The sequence below is a fragment of the Salvelinus fontinalis genome, chromosome 15 (genome assembly GCF_029448725.1).
Source record: "Salvelinus fontinalis isolate EN_2023a chromosome 15, ASM2944872v1, whole genome shotgun sequence".
Lineage (NCBI taxonomy): Eukaryota > Metazoa > Chordata > Actinopteri > Salmoniformes > Salmonidae > Salvelinus > Salvelinus fontinalis.
The window spans coordinates 25469099-25491431 of record NC_074679.1 but is presented as its reverse complement, the minus strand read 5'-3'; the positions used below and the strand labels follow the sequence as shown (position 1 = coordinate 25491431).

The 22333-nt window shown below is 41.6% G+C and overlaps 1 protein-coding gene across 3 annotated transcripts in view; it reads right to left on the bottom strand.

The window, feature by feature from the left end:
* The window catches only part of LOC129811628 (ryanodine receptor 3-like), a 153750-nt gene extending 132431 nt beyond the window's left edge, over window positions 1-21319 (bottom strand). For all 3 annotated transcript variants that reach the window (XM_055863081.1, XM_055863082.1, XM_055863083.1), the window contains exon 1: window positions 20849-21319. In XM_055863081.1, the coding sequence (XP_055719056.1) occupies window positions 20849-20896 (48 nt within the window). In that variant the 5' untranslated portion in view covers window positions 20897-21319. The remainder of the gene's footprint in view (window positions 1-20848) is intronic.
* Window positions 21320-22333: the final 1014 nt, after the last annotated feature.

Sequence of the window (22333 nt, the reverse complement as noted above, 5' to 3'; positions counted from 1 at the left end):
GATGCTAGGTGACCTAAACTGGGACATGCTTAACACCCCAGCCATCCTACAATCTAAGCTTGATGCCCTCAATCTCACAGAAATGATCAATGAACCTACCAGGTACCATCCCAAAGCCGTAAACACGGGCACCCTCGTAGATATCATCCTAACCAACTTGCCCTCTAAATACACGTCTGCTGTTTTCAACCAAGATGACAGCGATCACTGCCTCATTGCCTGCATTCGTAATGGGTCAGCGGTCAAACGACCTCCACTCATCACTGTCAAACGCTCCCTGAAACACTTCAGCTAGCAGGCCTTTCTAATCGACCTGGCCGGGGTATCCTGGAAGGATATTGATCTCATCCCGTCAGTAGAGGATGCCTGGTTATTTAAAAAAAAAAAATGCCTACCTCACCATTTAAAATAAGCATTCCCCATTCAAGAAATTTAGAACCAGGAACAGATATAGCCCTTGGTTCTCACCAGACCTGACTGCTCTTAACCAACACAAAAACATCCTGTGATTTTCTGCATTAGCATCGAACAGCCCCTGTGATATGCAACTTTTCAGGGAAATTAGAAACCAATATACACAGGCAGTTAGAAAAGCAGAAATTTGTTTCCTGCAACACAAACTGTAAAAAGTTCTGGGACATTGTAAAGTCCATGGAGAATTAGAACACCTCCTCCCAGCTGCCCACTGCACTGAGGATAGGAAACTCTGTCACCACCGATAAATCCACTATAATTGAGAATTTCAAAAAGCATTTTTCTACGGCTGGCCATGCTTTCCACCTGGCTACCACTACCCCGGTCAACAGCACTGCACCCCCCACAGCAACCTCCCAAGCCTGCCCCATTTCTCCTTCTCCCAAATCCAGTCAGCTGATGTTCTGAAAGAGCTGCAAAACCTGGACCCCTTCAAATCATCCCGGCTAGACAATCTGGACCCTCTCTTTCTAAAATGATCTGCCGAAATTGTTGCCAGCCCTATTACTAGCCTGTTCAACCTCTCTTTTGTGTCGTCTGAGATTCCCAAAGATTGGAAAGCAGCTGTGGTCATCCCCCTCTTCAAACTGCTACAGACCTATATCTATCCTACCCTGCCTTTCTAAGGTCTTCGAAAGCCAAGTTAATAAACAGATCACCGACCATTTAGAATCCCACCGCACCTTCTCCGCTATGCAATATGGTTTCAGAGCTGGTCATGGGTGCACCTGAGCCACGCTCAAGGTCCTAAACGATATCTTAACCGCCATCGACTCTGTCAATCACCATATCCTCATCGGCAGACTCAATAGCCTTGGTTTCTCAAATGATTGCCTCGCCTGGTTCACCAACTACTTCTCTGATAGAGTTCAGTGTGTCAAATCAGAGGGCCTGTTCAATTCTTGGGCCGACTCTCTTCTCTGTATACATCAATGATGTCGCTCTTGCTGCTGGTGAGTCTCTGATCCACCGCTACGCAGATGACACCATTCTGTATACTTCTGGCCCTTCTTTGGACACTGTGTTAACAACCCTCCAGACGAGCTTCAATGCCATACAACTCTCCTTCCGTGGCCTCCAACTGCTCTTAAATACAGGTAAAACTAAATGCATGCTCTTCAACTGATCGCTGCCTGCACCTGCCCGCCCGTCCAGCATCACTACTCTGGACGATTCTGACTTAGAATATGTGGACAACTACAAATACCTAGGTGTCTGGTTAGACTGTAAACTCTCCTTCCAGACTCACATCAAACATCTCCAATCCAAAGTTAAATCTAGAATTGGCTTCCTATTTCGCAACAAAGCATCCTTCACTCATGCTGCCAAACATACCCTCGTAAAACTGACCATCCTACCGATCCTCGACTTCGGCGATGTCATTTACAAAATAGCCTCCAATACCCTACTCAATAAATTGGATGCAGTCTATCACAGTGCCATCTGTTTTGTCACCAAAGCCCCATATACTACCCACCACTGCGACCTGTACGCTCTCATTGGCTGGCCCTCGCTTCATACTCGTCGCCAAATCCACTGGCTCCAGGTAATCTACAAGACCCTGCTAGGTAAAGTCCCCCCTTATCTCAGCTCGCTGGTCACCATAGCAGCACCCACCTGTAGCACGCGCTCCAGCAGGTATATCTCTCTGGTCAGCCCCAAAGCCAATTCCTCCTTTGGCCGCCTCTCCTTCCAGTTCTCTGCTGCCAATGACTGGAACGAACTACAAAACAATCTCTGAAACTGGAAACACTTATCTCCCTCACTAGCTTTAAGCACCAGCTGTCAGAGCAGCTCACAGATTACTGCACCTGTAAATAGCCCATCTATAATTTAGCCCAAACAACTACCTCTTCCCCTACTGTATTTATATATTTATTTATTTTGCTCCTTTGCACCCCATTATTTCTATTTCTACTTTGCACATTCTCCTACTGCAAATCTACCTTTCCAGTGTTTTACTTGCTAAATTGTATTTACTTTGCCACCATGGCCTTTTTTTTTTACTTTACCTCCCTTATCTCACCTCATTTGCTCACATTGTGTCACGTTCTGACCTTACTTCTTTTGTTATTTCTTTGTTTTATGGTCAGGGCGTGAGTTGGGTGGGTTATCTATGTTTGTTTTTCTATGTTGGGTTTTTCGTTTGGCCTGATATGGTTCTCAATCAGAGGCAGGTGTTAGTCTATGTCTCTGATTGTGAACCATATTTAGGGAGCTTGTTTTCTATTGTGTTTTATGGGTGGTTGTCTTCCCGTGTCTGTGTGTTCCACACGGAACTGTTTCGGTTTGTTATTTCACGTGGCGTTTATTGTTTTGTTTCTGTGTTCGTTTGTTTCATTAAAATATATTATGGACACATACCACGCTGCGCATTGGTCCGACATTTCTTACTCCTCGTCAGAGGAGGACGAAGAAAACCGTTACACATTGTATATAGACTTATTTTTCTACTGTAATATTGACTGTATGTTTGTTTTACTCCATGTGTAACTCTGTGTTGTTGTATGTGTCGAACTGCTTTGCTTTATCTTGGCCAGGTCGCAATTGTAAATGAGAACTTGTTCTCAACTGGTTAAATAAAGATAAATAAAAATAAATAAATAAAATACATGTCTTACTACTCGAAAGTCGTCTAACATCTCGCTCAAAAAACTCCTGTGGCTTATTTTTCAAATTGGAATGTTTTGTTTATAAATGTCTGCGCAAGAGTGAAGGTTTCATCGGGTTATGAGATAGTACTTTTGCACATATAACACACTGTGGCTGAGGAAAGGCACTACTGAAAATATGAGTGAAACCCAAATCAATGTAGTTCTCATCATATTTGTGCCTCTTCGATGGTCTAATGCCCCTGTCTGTTGTTCAGTGCCCCCGGGTTAGGGGGCAGTAGCTCGTCGGCTGCATCAGATTCACAACTGTCAGTGTCAATGCTAGCTGGGCTAACAACAAATGTAGAATTACTGATGCTAACATTGGATGTGCTCGTGGAAGCAGAACAACTTGTGTCGTCGACAGGTGCAGGTGTAGTACTGTTGGTAGTAGCAGAATTACCAGTAGAGCTGTTAGAGTTGAAGTCAGAAGTTAACATACACTTAGGTTGGAGTCATTAAAACTCGTTTTTCAACCACTCCACAAATGACTTATTAACCCAACTATAGTTTCGTCAAGTCGGTTAGGACATCTACTTTGTGCATGACACAAGTCATTTTTCCAACAATTGTTTACAGACAGATTATTTCACAGTATCACAATTCCATGGGGTCAGAAGTTTACATACACTAAGTTGACTGTGCCTTTAAACAGCTTGGAAAATTCCAGAAAATTATGTCATGGCTTTAGAAGCTTCTGATAGGCTAATGGACATCATTTGAGTCAATTGGAGGAGTATCTCTGGATGTATTTCAAGGCCTACCTTCAAACTCAGTGCCTCTTTGCTTGACATCATGGGAAAATCAAAAGAAATCAGCAAAGACCCCCGAAAAAAAATTGTAGACCTACACAAGTCTGGTTCATCCTTGGGAGCAATTTCCAAATGCCTGAAGGTACCACGTTCAATAGTACACAAGTATAAACACCATGGGACCACGCAGCCGCCATACCGCTCAGGAAGGAGACCCCTTATGTCTCTTAAAGATGAAAGTACTTTGGTGCGAAAAGTGCAAATCAGTCCCAGAACAACAGCAAAGGACCTTGTGAAGATGCTGGAGGAAACGGGTACAAAAGTATCTATATCCACAGTAAAATGAGTCCTATATCGACATAACCTGAAAGCTTAGCAATGAAGAAGCCACTGCTCCAACACCGCCATAAAAAAGCTAGACTACGGTTTGCAATTGCACATGGGGACAAAGATCGTACTTTTTGGAGAAATGTCCTCTTGTCTGATGAAACAAAAATAGAACTGTTTGGTCCTAATGACCATCGTTATGTTTGGAGGAAAAAGGGGGAGGCTTGCAAGCCAAAGAACACCATCCCAACCGTGAAGCACGGGGGTGGCAGCATCATGTTGTGGGGGTGCTTTGCTGCAGGAGGGACTGGTGCACTTCACAATACAGATGGCATTATGAGGAGGAAAATGATGTGCATATATTGAAGCAACATCTCAAGACATCAGTCAGGAAGTTAAAGCTTGGTTACAAATGGGTCTTCCAAATGGACAATGACCCCAAGCATACTTCCAAAGTTATGGCAAAATTGCTTAAGGACAACAAAGTCAAGGTATTGGAGTGGCCATCACAAAGCCCTGACCACAACCCCATATAAAATGTGTGGGCAGAACCGAAAAAGCATGTGCGAGCAAGGAGGCCTACAAACCTGACTCAGTTACACCAGCTCTGTCAGGAGGAATGGGCCAAAATGCATCCAACTTATTGTGGGAAGCATGTGAAAGGCTACCCGAAACCTTTGACCCAAGTTAAATAATTTAAAGGCAATGCTACCAAATACTAATTGAGTGTATGTAAACTTCTGACCCCCTGGGAATGTGATGAAAGAAATAAAAGCTGAAATAAATAATTCTCTCTATTATTTTGACATTTCACATTCTTAAAATACAGTGGTGATCCTAACTGACCTAAGGCAGGGATTTTTTACTCAGGTTAAATTGTGAAAAACTGAGTTTAAATGTATTTGGCTAAGGTGTATGTAAACTTCTGACTTCAACTGTATGCATCTCTATAGACGTGGACCTTACTTTTTTTAACCATTCATCAATTTTCGAGCAAACGGAATGAGCAGCGGCTACGTTTGGCTACATACGGATCGTTAGTGGAATTCCCGCGAGAGAGTAACGGTTAATGTGATTGCATGTCAATTATTTGACTAGGCTGCCTGTATTTGACATTGTGTTGTTATTTCGCTGAACACTAGATGGTTTCATTTTATTTTTGGCAGTGAAACGAGGCTACTCAGGTGAGAAAAAAACCTCACCCAAATGTATAGCCCCGTTGGAAAACACAAATGGACTGTTTGAAAATGTGAAGAAAAAATATATACGTATATATTAATATATAAAAAAATATTTTATAATATTTTTTTTTAAATGTGAATCACATTTTTATTTGGCGTACCACCGACGGCATTGCTTGTACCCCAATTTGGTAATACCTGATATTGTTTTGTTGTGACGTATTGTTTTATTTATGATGTAGACTATTGTTTTGTTGTTTTGTTTCTGTTTGGAACCCAGGAATCCTAATAAATACTAGAATATAGAATACAAGTCAGCATTATCTCTGTCCACATGCGTGTGGCTGACTCATTTAGGTTACTTCCTCCGATAGAAGTCCAATCCAATATCAATCATGCAGTGGGTTGATCGTGTGACCGTGTCCCTGCCTCAGGGAGGCTGAGATCCCAGAGGCTCTCTTGTTCACATGGAACTCTCTAGAAACCCACCAATTGGCTCTGGCTATGCTGCTCAACTGGGCTTGTTGACTTGTACCCAGACTGCCACAGAGTTAACAGGATTACTCATTCATGCCTCCCACCAGAGAAAAGAATGCTGAAGAGGCAGGTTGACACTATTCAGCCTACCACATGTCTATGCAGATAACCCGTAGGACCTTTGGGTAAACACCTACAGCACTGTTGTACATTTACTCTCAGTGTTTGTATAGCAGATCAGAATTTCAATGTGGGAAATTTTTGTGACAGTACTAAGCCATGGTAATAAAAAGATGATTGGTATTGAATTCTAGGTTCTGACAGCAATTGAATCCAGCAGGGGAATATTCCAAGTACTTATCCACTCCTTGAATAGAGAGGTGGGCGCCCTGTCAGAGAGGGCAGGCAGTGAACTAGACCTGATTTCCCACTTTGTCAAACAATTTGAGGGCCTGGGATTGACAGATCTGCCCAGGCCAATGGTTCTGCACTTAAACACATTTGAGTCAGATCAAAAGAGAGAAGGTAGGGGGGAGAGAGAGATAGAGAAAGATAAAGAGAGAGAGTTTGACAGCCAATTCACAGATATAATGTGAAGACGCACAGAGTAGTAGTAAAAAAAAGTGACATAAATCTGTCTCATCTGGGTGCAATTTAACAATGTTTTATAGGACTACAACCTCTTGCGGTGCAATTTCAGGGGCTTCAAAAATCAACCCAGTGCTCTAATTTTCCATGCAAAAGCACATTAAGAGCTGAGAGAGGGAATCTGTGCCGTCAGCTCTCTCGGTTAATGTCCCAGTAACTCTTCAAGCTTCTAGCTTGGCCTGAGCCCCGCTGTGGGCTGATAAGGCAGGGAGAAACACAGGCAGCTGAGATAGAAACCCTACCCAATCAAGGGAGAAGAAACCTTACAGCATCCCTATACCACAGAGCTGAGCCGCAGTTGTAAAAGTTTACTCTCTATTTCCGCATTACTTTGATTCCCTCAAGACTAAGGAAAGTTACTCACCAAGCAGGTGTATGGCAGTGGATCATAATCACACTGGTGTCATTGAAAAGTGCCAGGTTGGAGAGTGTGCAGATAGTGGGCCCTGATAAGGTCATGGCGGAGGGTCAAGTATGCTCATCAGTGTCCAGGCTGTATATCCCTCCCCACCACTAGTACTGCTCTCAGCACTTCCTGGTCTGTCTCCTGCTTGCTGCCCTAGCAGAATAATACATTGTTTTATTACACACATCATTGACTCTGCTGCAACAAGGCCCAATAAAGAGGCCAATATCTCTTAGTCTATGCTTGTGGTGGAAAGCAGACACAGAGGTTGTTAAAATGGCATGAATCTTTTATGGGGTGGGGAATGGCAGTGTCGTCAATATCGGACATAAGACTCAGAGGCTGGCATCAGCCGGGAGAGAGAAAAATGAGGTTCTCACGACACAACAATTATCGTAGTTCAAGAGACACCAAGGGCTGTGCAGTAAAGATGCAGCAGATATCTCAATTGAACAGCGAGATCAAGGGTAGGATAAGGTAATGTGCAGGGTTAACAAGAGACCAGACATGTTTTAGACTGAAGCCTGTAAACTCTAGACTGGGGCTCTAAAACAACACTAGACTGGAGCCTGGGCCATGCAAGGTTGAGTAAGCTAAGGATCCAAACAGCAGATACTAAATGTTCCTCAAAAATCCTTATTAAGAGCGCAGTGGGGAGTGGGGCACAGCAGAACATTGGATATCATTATCGCACAAATACCTGAGGTGCTGCTTACAGGGAGAGAATGATTCAGACAAGTACAGTATGCAAAGTGGTAGAATGACTTTAATTTACATGCTATAATAGAATACACTCACATTGTTTCTGTGGTAACTGAGACAGTTTTTAAATGGCATGAATACAGTTGGCGGTTGCTCAGATGGTGGAGGATAATGTGACGGTAGAAAAGTCCTGCATAACTTTGCACACTGTAAAACATTATGTGGTGTATATAAGGCTATAGTCTATGTGTACCATCTACTGGAAGGAAGTAACCTCAGGAATACAGTATGCTTGGCCCTGGTTTAAAATAGGTTAGCATGATGGAGTGAGCCCTCAGCATCCAGTTTGCATACTACTTGTGATGTAATTATGTTAATTTGAGCCGTGGACCCAGCTCATGTAAGGATGATAGAACCGGGTGGGTAGTGTCAATGTCAGCACTGATATCATGTGAGCTTGTAGCGCTAACTACCTTGAAAGCAACTTAGCTGTACAGATGTAGGATCTTAATTTGATCACTCTTCAGTTGCTGAACATTTTTATGCACAGCAGGAAATGCAAACTTGTAGCGTATTAGAGGTTAAAAAGGCTTCTAAAGTTTGGAATTTCCACTTTAAAATGTTAGACTTGATTTGCCCTAACATAACATTTATCAACCACTACATACAATCTGTGTAGAGGAAAAAAACAATACACTTACATATCGGGAGATTTAAAAAATTAAAAAATAAAAAATAAAAATGATATATCGTATTGTACCATTTTGACGATATCGCAATATTATTTTGCGCCAGTTGGCTGTACCTGTACCACAACTACAGTATTTTTCCTTAATAGCTTTTTCTCCATCTTCTTTTTAAAAAGGGAGCCAATTTGTTTTTAACACTTTTGTTTCCATGACCAATCAAAACTTGTTTTCTCATGGCCCTCAGACAGACATATGGTGAGCAATACGTTCGGAACATCGAATCGCAATAACATCACAGTATTGAATCACATTGCATATACAATCATGAGAATCGTGAGAATCGCAATAAATATCATATCGGCACCAAAGTACCATGATACTATTGTATCGTGAGGTCCCTGGAAATTCCCAGCCCTACATAAAATGTCCATTGATTATAATCCACATAATAATTCAAATTAACTACCTTGAGACACTTATTTTAGGAACTGTTTAATAAGTTTTGTTATATAATAAATCCTGCTCAATACTGAAACAACATCCATAAATACCAGTTTAACAATAACGAGAAGAGCAAGTCTCTGACAGCCATGTCATAAAGTGTGAGGAGTGGGCAAATGAAAAATGCCTTTAACAGCAAAATAAATCTTAGCAGACTATCGCCGAGGAAAAGGCGATATCCATCTCTCTTGTATCTTAAAAAACAGTTAAATCTACTTCCTGGATTAAATATTCATGCTCTGAAACACAAATAAATTAGGTTTGTTAACTGCATACCACTGACATTCCTCAGGAAATGTCTTCATTTGGTGGCTGGATCAATAGCTCATTACAGCTATCTTTCACTGCTGCTGTTTAATTCCCTCTGTCCGTCCACCTGGCAGGAACACAGGAGAGCAGCTTTCTGCTGAATACTGCTTCCACCCTAAAATGTGTCTCCCACTGTTTTAACAGCTTCTATCTAAATGTGCACTATTGAAATACTCAATGACTTTCAGGAAATGTGTTAACCATTATTAGATACGGGAAATCAATATGGTAATATGGATATAGAGTAGACAATCTCTGCTTGCTTACTTCTCTCTTTTGGAGAGAAAGGAGCACGAGATAACATTTAGAGCAGCGATTCCCAACCTTTACCGTTCCAGGGAACACCAAATCACTGTCAAAAGCTCTTGAGGACCACCATTCATGGACTCAGATATGTTTTTTTACATTAAATATCTTAGAGGTCAAATGTAGTCAATTTTAACATTGAATGTAACAAATTAAAGGCCTATTATTATTATGAACAATTTGCATTGTGAAAAGTAATGAAACATTTCTTATAATGCCATTCATACTCCAACTGTTATTATTTTTGGAAGAAAACATAATTTTATTTTTGTTTTGGTATTTATTCTGTTTCTTTTTTCTGGACAGGTGGTTGGGAAACCATGAAATAGAGCTTACTCTTGGTGAACAGCACTAGTAATTGTTCAATCCATTTCATTAATTCCATTGGTAAATCAAATACATTTAAAAAATAAATAAATAAATAAATGTAATAAATGAAAAAGTAACAGTCGGTAGAAGCAGTTGGTAAAAGCAGATGGCAAAGCCTTGAAATAAATCATGTAAAAATTAGGAAAGGTGGATTCTCCAAAACATACAGATGTAGGATCTTAATTTGAACACTCTTTTGTTGCTGAGAATTTTCCTGCATAGCAGAAAATACAAACTTGTAGCATATTCAAGGTTTGAAAAGGGTTCTAAAGTTTGTAATTTACACTTTAAAATGCCAGACTTGATTTGCACTAACAAAAAATGTATCATCCCCTACAAAAAAAAATCCATTAACTATAATCCATATAATAATTCACATTTCCTACTGCTGCAGGATTATTTTCTTGCTATAGCAATCTGGTTCAAATTAAGATCCTACATCTTTACCCTACTCTTACAAGAGCAGAGAACTTGGGATCTCGAATCAGTCATATTTCAGGGTATTTCCATTATACTGCTGGTTCTACCAAAGTCTACGGGCAGACCAGTACCATTATGCTCAAAATGCCATTTAGTTCTAAATCAAATGGGCCAATTACTTTTTTAATCAACCATGAAATGACAGTGAACTTCATGAGTATAATAGCATTAAAGCTATCATTCTCATGTCAAGTAGGTTGAGGTGCTGTGTTCAACTGAGTACCAATCCTATGGGATAATGATGCAGAGAGCTGAGGGAAAAGCAACAGGGATGGAAATCCAGATTTCATTCAACACAACTCTACACAAATATTAACCTTGAACTTGAATTGAACATTCTTGTATGAAGTTATCATGCAAATGGTCCCCATTCACAAAAGAAACACATTCGAGGATATCAACTGGATTTAAATAAAGCAGGAGCATCAGGCCTACTCCACAAAGGTGATTTCAATGTCATTGAAGGTGACAATGACATAACGTTGAGGTTTACAGACCCAACACTGATTATTAGAGGTGACGAGGGTGAAAATCCACACTACCCAGGAAAGGGAAGGGATCAAGGGCACCTTTGATACCCTCTGGCAGAGTGTGGGACTGATAGAGGGAGCCTTTGCCCCTGCTGCCCCCCACATAGCAGGAGCCATCAGATCCCCAAAAAATATCGATGACTTCAAACAGCTGGAAATGGCCTGCTCCATCAGCCCAGATATCAGGGAAGTTTCCATGACTCCCTAACTTCTTGAGGGCAGGGGGCAGCTTTTTCACTTTCGGGAAAAATAGCATGCCAAAATTCAACTGCTTGCTACTCATCCCCGGAATATAAGATATGCATATCATTAGTAGATTTGGATAGAAAACACTCTGACGTTTCTAAAACTGTTTGAATCATGTCTGTGAGAATAACAGAACTTATGTAGCAGGCAAAACCCTGAGGACAAACCATTCAGAATTTGTATTTTTTTGATGTCACTGTCTTTTCAATTAGGTTTTTTAGAGACACCAGATTTCTAATGGACTTGCTTGCAGTTCCTACCGCTTCCACTGGATGTCACCAGTCCTTGGAAATCGGTTGAGGTTATTCCTTTGTGTACTGAAGAAGTAGGGCTATCGTAAATGAGAGTCACATTAAGTAAAATTTTGGAGAGAGTCACATTATGAAAAAAGTTGCGTCAGTTTGGTTTCGTTCTGTATTGAACACAGATCATCCTATCTTCAAATTGATCGATTATTAACATTTAAAAATACCTAACGTTGTATGACAAAAGTAGTTTGAAATGTTTTGGTAAATTTACATGTAACTTTTGATATATTTTGTAGTGACTTCTCGAAAGTTGGAAGCTGTGTTTTTCTGGATGAAACGATCCAAATAAATTGACATTTTGGATATATATATCGACGGAATTAATCGAACAAATGGACCATTTGTGATGTTTATGGGACATATTGGAGTGCCAACAAAAGAATTTCGTCAAAGGTAAGGCATGAAATACAATTTTATTTCTGCATTTTTGTGTCGTGCTTGCAGTGTTGAAATATGCTACTCTTTTTGTTTACTGATGTGCTATCATCAGATAATAGCATCTTATGCTATCGCCAAAAAGCTTTTTTGAAATCTGACATGTTGGCTGGATTCACAACGAGTGTAGCTTTAATTTGGTATCTTACATGTGTGATTTAATGAAAGTTAGATTTTTATATCATGTTATTTGAATATGGCTCGCTGTATTTACCCTGGCTATTTGCCGGTGGGACGTTTGCGTCCAACCTGCTCCAGAGAAGTTAAACAGCTTGGAAAATTCCAGACAATGATGTCATGGCTTTAGAAGCTTCTGATAAGCTAACTGACATCATTGGAAAATCAAAAGAAATCAGCCAAGACCTCTGAAAAAAAATGTAGACCTCCACAAGTCTGGTTCATCCTTGGGAGCAATTTCCTAACCCTAACCCTAACGCCTGAAGGTACCACGTTCATCTGTACAAACAATAGTACGCAAGTATAAACACCATGGGACCATGCAGCCGTCATACCGCTCAGGAAGGAGACGTGTTATGTCTCTTAGAGATGAACGTACTTTGGTGCGAAAAGTGCAACTCAGTCCCAGAACAACAGCAATGGACCTTGTGAAGATGCTGGAAGAAACAGATACAAAAATATCTATATCCACAGTAAAACGAGTCCTATATTGACATAACCTGAAAGGCCTCTCAGCAAGGAAGAGGCCACTGCTCCAAAACCGCCATAAAAAAGCCACACTACGGTTTGCAACTGTACATGGGGACAAAGATCGTACTTTTTGGAGAAATATTCTCTGGTCTGATGAAACAAAAATAGAACTGTTTGGCCATAATGACCATCGTTATGTTTGGAGGAAAAAGGGGGAGGCTTGCAAGCCAAAGCACACCATCCCAACCGTGAAGCACGGGGGTGGCAGCATCGTGTTGTGGGGGTGCTTTGCTGCAGGAGGGACTGGTGCACTTCACAAAATAGATGGCATCATGAGGAGGAAAATGATGTGCATATATTGAAGCAACATCTCAAGACATCAGTCAGGAAGTTAAAGCTTGGTTGCAAATGGGTCTTCCAAATGGACAATGACCCCAAGCATACTTCCAAAGTTATGGCAAAATTGCTTAAGGACAACAAAGTCAAGGTACTGGAGTGGCCATCACAAAGCCCTGACCTCAATCCAATAGAGAATTTGTTGGCAGAACTGAAAAAGAGTGTGCAAGCAAGGAGGCCTACAAAGCTGACTCAGTTACACCAGCTCTGTCAGGAGGAATGGGCCAAAATTCACCCAGCTTACTGTGGGAAGCTTGTGGAAGGCTACCCGAAATGTTTGACCCAAGTTAAACAATTTAAAGGCAATGCTACCAAATACTATTTGAGTGTATGTAAACTTCTGACCCACTGGGAATGTGATGGGGGAAAAAAGCTGAAATAAATAATTATCTTTAATATTATTCTGACATTTAACATTCTTAAAATAAAGTGGTGATCCTAACTGACATAAGACAGGGATTTTTTACTAGGATTAAATGTCAGGAATTGTGAAAACTTCCCGACTTCAACTGTATATCCCCCCACTAGAATCCCCATACTTTAATGAAGACAGCTTCTCCATCCTGGAGGGGGAAATCAATAAATTCCAGGCCCAGGGACATGTACTAGTCTGTGGCAACCTAAATACCAGAACTGGACAAGAACCTGACACCCTCAGCACACAGAGAGGCAAACACCTACCTGGAGGTGACAGCATTCCCTCCCCCATATGCACCCCAGGCACAACTATGACAACATAACCAACAAAAACGGGTCACAACTCCTACAGCTCTGTCGCACGCTGGGTATGTACATAGTCAATGGTAGGCTTCGAGAGGACTCCTATGGTAGGTACACCTATAGCTGATCTATTGGCAGTAGTACTGTAGACTACTTTATCATTGACCTCAGCCCAGAGTCTCTCAGAGCGTTCACAGTTAGCTCACTGACACCCCTATCAGATCATAGCAAAATCACAGTCTACTTGAACAGAGTAATACTCAATCATGAGGCATCAAAGCCAAAGGAACTGAAAAATATTAAGAAATGCTAGAAATGGAAGGAAAGTAGTATGGAAACCTACCAAAAAACAATTAGGCAATAACAAATTCAATCCCTTTTAGACAACTTCCTGGACAAAATGTTTTATTGTAATAGTGAAGGTGTAAACTTGGCAGTAGAAAACCTAAAAAGTTTATTTGACCTCTCAGCTTCCCTATCAAATCTAAAAATTTCAAACAGTAAACCGAAGAAAATGTACAACAATGACCAATGGTTTGATGACGAATGCAAAAACCTAAGAAAGAAATTGAGAAACCTATCCAAACAAAAACAGAGACCCAGAAACACTAAAACAATACAGAAATACACTATGGAAAAAGGAGGAACAGCATGTCAGAAATCAGCTCAATGTAATTGACGAATCCATAGACTCAAACCACTTCTGGGAAAATTGGAAAACACTAAACAAACAACAACACGAAGAGTTATCTATCCAAAACGGAGATCTATGGGTAAACCACTTCTCCAATCTTTTTGGCCCTTTAAACAAACAACAAACAACAAAAACATATACATGATCAAAAACGCATCTTAGAATCAACCGTTAAAGATTATCAGATCACACTGGAATATCCAATTACACTGAATGAACTACAGGACAACATACAAACCCTCCAACCCAAAAAGGCCTGTGGTGTTGATGGTATCCTCAATGAAATGATAGAATTTTTGTGTCTTTACTATGGATTAAGTGATATATGACATGCTATTTTATCAAATAAATTCTCTGTAATCAATATTACCTGATTAAACTAATCATGTAACTGTAATTAACTAGGAAGACGGGGCACCACGGAAGAATGTTTATAGAGCTGTTGTCTTCCGAATAAAATCTTAAAGACCTGATAATCTTTTAAAACAATAGCAGTCAATTATTAATCGTCACCTTATTCAGTCTCATCTGAACGTTGTAAAATTCTTGGTTATCTTCACCAACCCTGGCTAACAGGTTGAATCAGCAATACAAAATTTGGTTCAATTATTTATTTACTAAATACCTAAATAATCACACAGAATTACATATACACAAGATGGATCATACATTGATTACTAATTATGTCATAAAAGAAAACGTCCCTAGAGGACGAAAAATATATGATGGCTGGTTACACAAAGAAAGGGTGTTGGGTTTGAATGAAAGCGCGGGAAGACTGAGGAACAAAAGGATTGGGTCTCTATCGGACCTTATGAAGCTATGCTATTGTAAATACAGAATCTTATGCATTCTAAATAACCGCCCATTCGGAAAAGGAAAATGCAATAAATATATTTACTCTGAGCTGCGCTTCGATAGATTGGTCGAAGATGGAAGGCTGGATTGCCCAGCAGAGATCTCCCTTGTCCTTTGAAGAATATTTCTGGGCGGATACGTTGTTGTCTGTCGGCTTGTGATAGAACGGATACGTTGTAGTACTGTCGTCGTTTGGTAGAACGGATACGTTGTGGTACCCTGTCCTTCTGAAGAGATTGTCCGTCCTTTCCTAGGCCACGCACGTTTACAGCTGTTGCTGATAACTCAACGTCTAGGATGTATCACTTCTTTAGTGAATAAGAGTTCAATGTTCATATCAAGTTGCCATACTATAAGCTCATGCTATATTCTGGCTGGTATAGTCAAAATTCATCCTTCCAGCGTGGCGATCGTCACCTCCACGTTGAAATTCGCCATTTTAAACGTATGGACATCAGTCCTCACGTCATCGGGAACACAATGCTAATTTTGTTAGGTTGTAGTCGTTCAACCATTCGCAACCAGAGCTCACGCTGAAGTTGGCTTAGTTTGCGTGAATTGGGTTGGGTTTGCGTGAATATTTAACATCATAAATAGTTCTTACTTTTTTATGAGCTCCCATCAGAATCTTGGGCAAGTTGTCCTTTGTCCCAAATTATAAAATCCATGTACACAAACAACAAGTGTGCAGTTAAAATGAGCAAAAAACACATATTTCTTTCCACAGGGCAGTGGGATGAGACAGGGATGCAGCGTAAGCCCCACCCTCCTTAACATATATATCAACAAATTGGTGAGGGCACTAGATCAGTCTGCAGCACCTGGCCTCACCCTACTAGAATCTGAAGTCAAATGTCTACTGTTTTCTGATGATCTGGTGCTTCTGTCCCCAACCAAAGAGGGCCTACAGCAGCACCTAGATCTTCTGCACAGATTCTGTCAGGCCTGGGCCCTGACAGTAAATCTCAGTAAGACAAAAAATAATGGTGTTCTAAAAAAGGTCCAGTTGCCAGGACCACAAATACAAATTCCATCTAGACACCGTTGCACTATACATACCTCGGCCTAAACATCAACACCACAGGTAACTTCCACAAAGCTGTGAACGATCTGAGAGACAAGGCAAGATGGGCCTTCTATGCCATCAAAAGGAATATAAAATTTGACATACCAATTAGGGTCTGGCTAAAAATACTTGAATCAGTTATAGAATCCATTGCCCTTTATGGTTGTGAGGTCTGGGGTCTGCTCACCAACCAAGAATTCACAAAATGGGACAAACACCAAATTGAGAATGCAGAATTATGCGAAGATATCCTCTGTGTACAACGTAAAACCACAAATAATGCATGCAGAGCAGAATTAGTCCGATACCCGCTAATTATCCAAATCCAGAAAAGAGACGTTTCCCAAACCTTCCATAACAAAGCCATCACCTACAGAGATATGAGCATGGAGAAGAGTCCCCAACAAAATCATGAGAAAAAAATTATTACTTGACACATTGGAAATAATTAACAAAAACAGAGCAAACTAGAATGCTATTTGGCCCTAAACAGAGAGTACACAGTGGCAGAATACCTGACCACTGTGACTGATACAAACTTAAGGAAAGCTTTGACTATAGCAAGACCTGGCTCTCAAGAGAAGACAGGCTATTTGCAAACTGCACACAAAATGTGGTGGAAACTGAGCTGCACTTCCTAAACTCCTGCCAAATGTATAACCATATTAGAGACACATATTTCCCTCAGATTACACAGACCCACAAAGAATTTGAAAACAAACCCAAATTTGATCAACTCCCATATCTATTGGGTGAAATACCACAGTGTGTCATCACAGCAGCAGATGTGTGACCCGTTGCCACAAGAAAAGGGCAACCAGTGAAGAACGAACACCATTGTAAATACAACCCATATTTATGTTTATTTTTTTTCTCTTTTGTACTTTAACTATTTGCACATAATATGACATTTGAAATGTCTTTATTCTTTTGGAACTTTTGTGAGTGTGATGTTTACTGTTCATTTTGATTGTTTATTTCACTTTTGTTTATTATCTACTTCACTTGCTTTGGCAATGTTAACATATGTTTCTCTTGCCAATAAAGCCCTTCAATTGAAATTGAATTGAGAGAGAAACAGCCAGAAGCACTCACAGAGAAACGTGTGTGTGGCAGAGGAGGCAGCTATCCCGCACTGCTGCCATTAGAGAATACACCCACCAGCCAGGATAAGACTTTCCACGCCAGCGTCTGTTTGGAGCTGGTGCCAAGTCAAGCTTACCTGGAGTTGTTTTTGTGTTAGGAGGGGAGCAGTGGTGGTTCATTACCAAACGCTTTTCTCTCTGAATGTGCTGACAGCTGGTTGGTACACCAGGTCAGACAGTCTCTCCACATAAAACGTAACAGTCCCAAACGCTGCCATAGCACATTAGTCACACTCATACGCTGCCCTTTTCACTGCTGCCTCCACTACCCCACTACCTGCTAATGGAGCCGGAGACTTTGATATTCTCCCCGCTGGGGCTCTTACCGAGGAGGGGGTTATGGACCCAGCACATATCTATTCCTTAGTGATCTGAGGTGTGCATCAGGCCCCACGCAGCGTGGTGCATGTACAAATCAGAGGCCTCCTGTCAGAATCACAGCACAATCAAACAGACAAACTTAGGGCGAAATAACAAACAAAATTAGAAAAAGCCAATGGCTTGTTTCCCTCTGCAGACTGTTCCATCCCTCCACAGATCAGCTCCCTGTTAGAGCCCATGGGTGTTAAGTTAGAGGTGGAACCATGGCACGAACGTGTGCAAACAAGCACAAGGACAGGCTACTGATACTGATTAAAAGCGACACGACGTACTATAGTTCACTTGAAAAACTGTTCTTAAGTCTGATCCGTTATGCTTAGTGTGTTGTGAATTCTGTAATGAATGTATTGTAATGTTTTTAAAATTGTATAACGGCCTTAATTTTGCCGGTCCCCATGGGATCCATAATAAATACAAATACAAATAAGCTGATATTGTTTTACTGCTTATGAGGACACTATGCTGGTGCATCTCAGGACATCTACAAATAGAGAAACAACCGTACCTCATTGTGATGTGGAGCCTTATTATACTCTCCCCTATCCCACTAGCACCCTCTAACATTAAACATGAGCACAATAAGAGCTGTTTCTCTTCCTGTAGCATCAAATTACCCATGACAGAGAAATACTCTCTAATCAAAAGGGTACCATCGCGCTCTCCCAGAAGCTTGGCTGGTGTGTAAAACCCGTGGCTGGCTTTAGACAGCAGGCCACCAGGGGGCTAATTTCTCTGTTCTCTTTTAGGGGAAATTACTTTGTTTAGTTGTTACTAGAGAAAAGGTAGTTTGTGCACCTATTTGAATGTGGGAGGAAAACATGCTTCCTGTTTACAGCTAAACAGTATCCACGCAAAGGCAAGATCAGTCAGAGACTGTGTGTGTGCGGTTCTGATTGGATGTTAATGTGTGCATGCACAAGGGTGTGTATTAGTGTGTGCATTTGTGTGCGCTCTAATGTGTGTGGCATCAGCATGAGGATAGAGAGACGAGAGTCATCGACGGCTCAATGGTTCAGCTCAGCTGCAACTTGGCCTGATGAATAATTTCTGCACTGCTCTGCTGTGGCACGTCTTGAGCAGCCTGCCTGCTTCTGCAGCAGCACCACACTGCCTAGCCCACTTTGCATTCACACATCCACACACTAGCGCAGACCCCATCCCCATCCCCGTGTCATCCAGTCAGCTGCTGCTGCCCCGTGTGGAAAGATGCAACAAGCTGCAAAGCCTCTTAAAGGAGCAGTGCCTTTGCAACTCAAAGCTTCACATTTGAACTTTTCCTAACAGGACAACTGCGGTGGGACCAGCCAGGACAAATTTGATTGACTAAGAAACCCCATAAGGGCCAACTCCAGAACTTTTGCTCATTGTTTTTACTGTGTAGATCACAACTGCAGACTGCTGGCTGACACAGGTGCTAGCTCTCCAAGCAGTAATGGTGCTGAAATGTCAGCACTGTTTGGGGCAGTGTGAATGCTGATGTAATGACCTCTGAATGTAGTGGTAACAAGGGACAGGGAGCTGCGGGGCATTGAAATCATCAACTTTTTCAGGGGCTCATTTTAAACCCCACTGGCATCTCTGGGAATACAGGAGGCTTTCAAAGCAATGCAAATGTGTAAGACTTAGTAAGCCCACTGCTAATTTCCAAGTAAGTAGCCTCTCTTAAGAGGTGGATTGTCACTCTGGTTCAAGTTTGGTTTCGGGAATAGCCTCAATTTTGTAGATAAATCTACAGGGCAGAAGGATAAAAAAGTATTCCAAATAAATGGTAAAAAACAGATCAATCTTTGCCTATGGATCAGTAATCAATGCATCTTCACCTATTTTCACCCACAATTGTTTTTCTAGCATAAACTGCAAAGCCACACTATAGTAAGACCTGAGTAGTACCAAGTAGTGTAGAACATAAAGAGAGGAGCTCCTCTGGGCCATTCCACCTCAAGTTACAGCACCTACTTTAATTAGTATAGGACCACATTGTGTTGACAGGTTTATGTGCTGCGATCCTGACAGCATGGTTAGACAGAACCAAGGAAGTCCAATGCACAAATCCTTGTTGCCATCTGATAATTCACATGCCTAAACTGGGAGTCCTGGGAGAGCACTGGGAACTATGTGCTGCCAATACCTCATATCACAAAAACTGACCATAAAAATATTAGGCCTATATTAAGCTATTGCTGTTCATTATAACATGATAATTTGTGTTATTTGTTTATTGCATATAAATCTGCCTGGATAGACACCATACGCAGAATTTGAGGTTAAAAGTAGAAGTTGTTCACCAATATCTTGTGAGTTGGAACGTTTCCTTGAATAAGAACTAGGCATGCAAAGGTGAACTTTTTCTAACTATAGACAGCATTGATACGCCTGGAAAGGGGACACGTAGTTATCAATTAACAACAACAAAGCAGGAGGGTTGTGGGCTGGAAGTGAGACAGAGATTGTCGCGTAAACTGGATAGAGTAGTAGGCCTACACGGGTAGGCATTCCATTGTATTCATTAATAGCAAAACGTACTGAGACAACCGGACAAGTTAAATCTAGGAGGGCATCGAGGTGAGGGATGCGCCAAACAAAAAGATCCTGTCATCGCGAGGAGGTCTGCTTTACGAGGGAGCAGGTTATGGAGGGCTCCCCAAAAAGATCCTGTCATCGCGAGGCAGGTCTGCTTTACGAGGGAGCAGGTTATGGAGGGCTCCCCAAAAAGATCCTGTCATCGCGAGGCAGGTCTGCTTTACGAGGGAGCAGGTTATGGAGGGCTCCCCAAAAAGATCCTGTCATCGCGAGGCAGGTCTGCTTTACGAGGGAGCAGGTTATGGAGGGCTCCCCAAAAAGATCCTGCCATCGCGAGGCAGGTCTGCTTTACGAGGGAGCAGGTTATGGAGGGCTACCCAAAAAGCGCGGTGGTTATAAAGCCAACACGTTCAGGAGACAGTCTACTCGTAATTAGAACTATAGGCTACATTATAGCCATATTTCATAATCAACATGTAGTCTATAACCTGGCTGCACAAAGCATAATCTGTAAGGCTAATAGCAGTAGGCTATTACATAGGCATCGACATGCATGGGGTAAGATGCTCGAAATGCACACAGGAGGCATGTTGCCTCACGAAATAGCGGACGGAAATTAGGCTACTTACAGTTCTCAAGAACTGAATTTCATCTTCCCCTTCACCACCTTCAGCCATGGCTGTTGAGGAGCCTGCTCAGACTCGGGTAGCCTCCACTCTCGGCTTGCAGCACCACGCTGCTGCTCCTCTCTCTTATCGATATTAGCATATAGCTAATCCACAGCCATATACCGGAGACCTAGCGAACTACTGGAGCCTGTCACTCACGCCCGCTCGCTCATTGCAAATGCCAGCGGTGCTGTTCCCGAAGGAGCGTGTGAGCGTTGGTATAGGCTGGAGCAAATGAGAACCGGTCTGGAATGTGAAGCGTAGTCTTGCAGTCAAAATACGGCAGTGGGGTCTTTGTCGTCGACGTCACCAGTGGATCTTATTCAGTTAAATAAAGATAAAATACAAATACAAATGATTAATATACCTTAAACATTGAAGCGCGAGCTTTCAAAATTCCCTCACCATACAACAGCCACATAATTGCGCACGACAATTGGTTTTCCGTTGGCCAACATAATCTATGACATATGCTACAGCGATGGTATTCGATGGTATATGGTATATTTGGGTGTGTAGAATAGGCAGCAAAATTGGGCTATCAAGCATCCAAGATGCACGACATTGTAGCCAAGTAGGCCTAAGTGCTTCCAAAAATCAACACCATGGACTATTGTAGATGCACTATTGTAAAGTGGCTGTTCCACTGGATGTCATTAGGTGAATGCACCAATTTGTAAGTCGCTCTGGATAAGAGCGTCTGCTAAATGACTTAAATGTAAATGTAAATGTAAATGGACAGCACCCAGAATGACAAGTATGGCTTCAATATTGGCTATTAGCGAACAATTAAATCATGTTCAATATTCAGTGTAGGCTACAAATCGACTTATGTAGCTTAAATAAATAATGTATTGTAGAGTCAGGTTAAATGTGTAAATAGTACCTATACTAGGCCTACATAGGCTACCCAGTCCAGCAGCATATTAAAGCCCATTGTTTTGACAACATGGACGGAAACAACCTAGATTCAAATAATGTTGCAAAACTAGAGAGCAAATCAATGCATAACCTCAACTTTCATTAGGCTTACTTAGCTAATGTTCATAGCTTTAGTCAGATCCACAGCCTAAAACGAGGTCAAGTTGTGCAGCAATAGCAATATTCTGTATTTTTCTGAGACACAAAGTGTAACTCTTCTCCCTCAGGAGGCTGCAATGATTTGGCATGGCCCCTTAGATCCTTGGGAACTTTTACAGCTGATCCATTGAGAGCATCCTCCTAACTGGTTGTATCACCGTCTGGTATGGAAACTGCGCCACCCTTGACCAGAAGGCCCTACAGAGGGTGGTGCAGACAGCCCTGCGCATCACTGCGGGTGAGCTCCCAGCCATCCAGGAAGTACATGCCAGACAGTGTCTGAGAAAGGTTCCGAAAAATTGCCAAAGACTCCAGCCACTGCAGACATGGACTGTTTGTTCTCCATGCTCCGGTCTGGCAGACGGT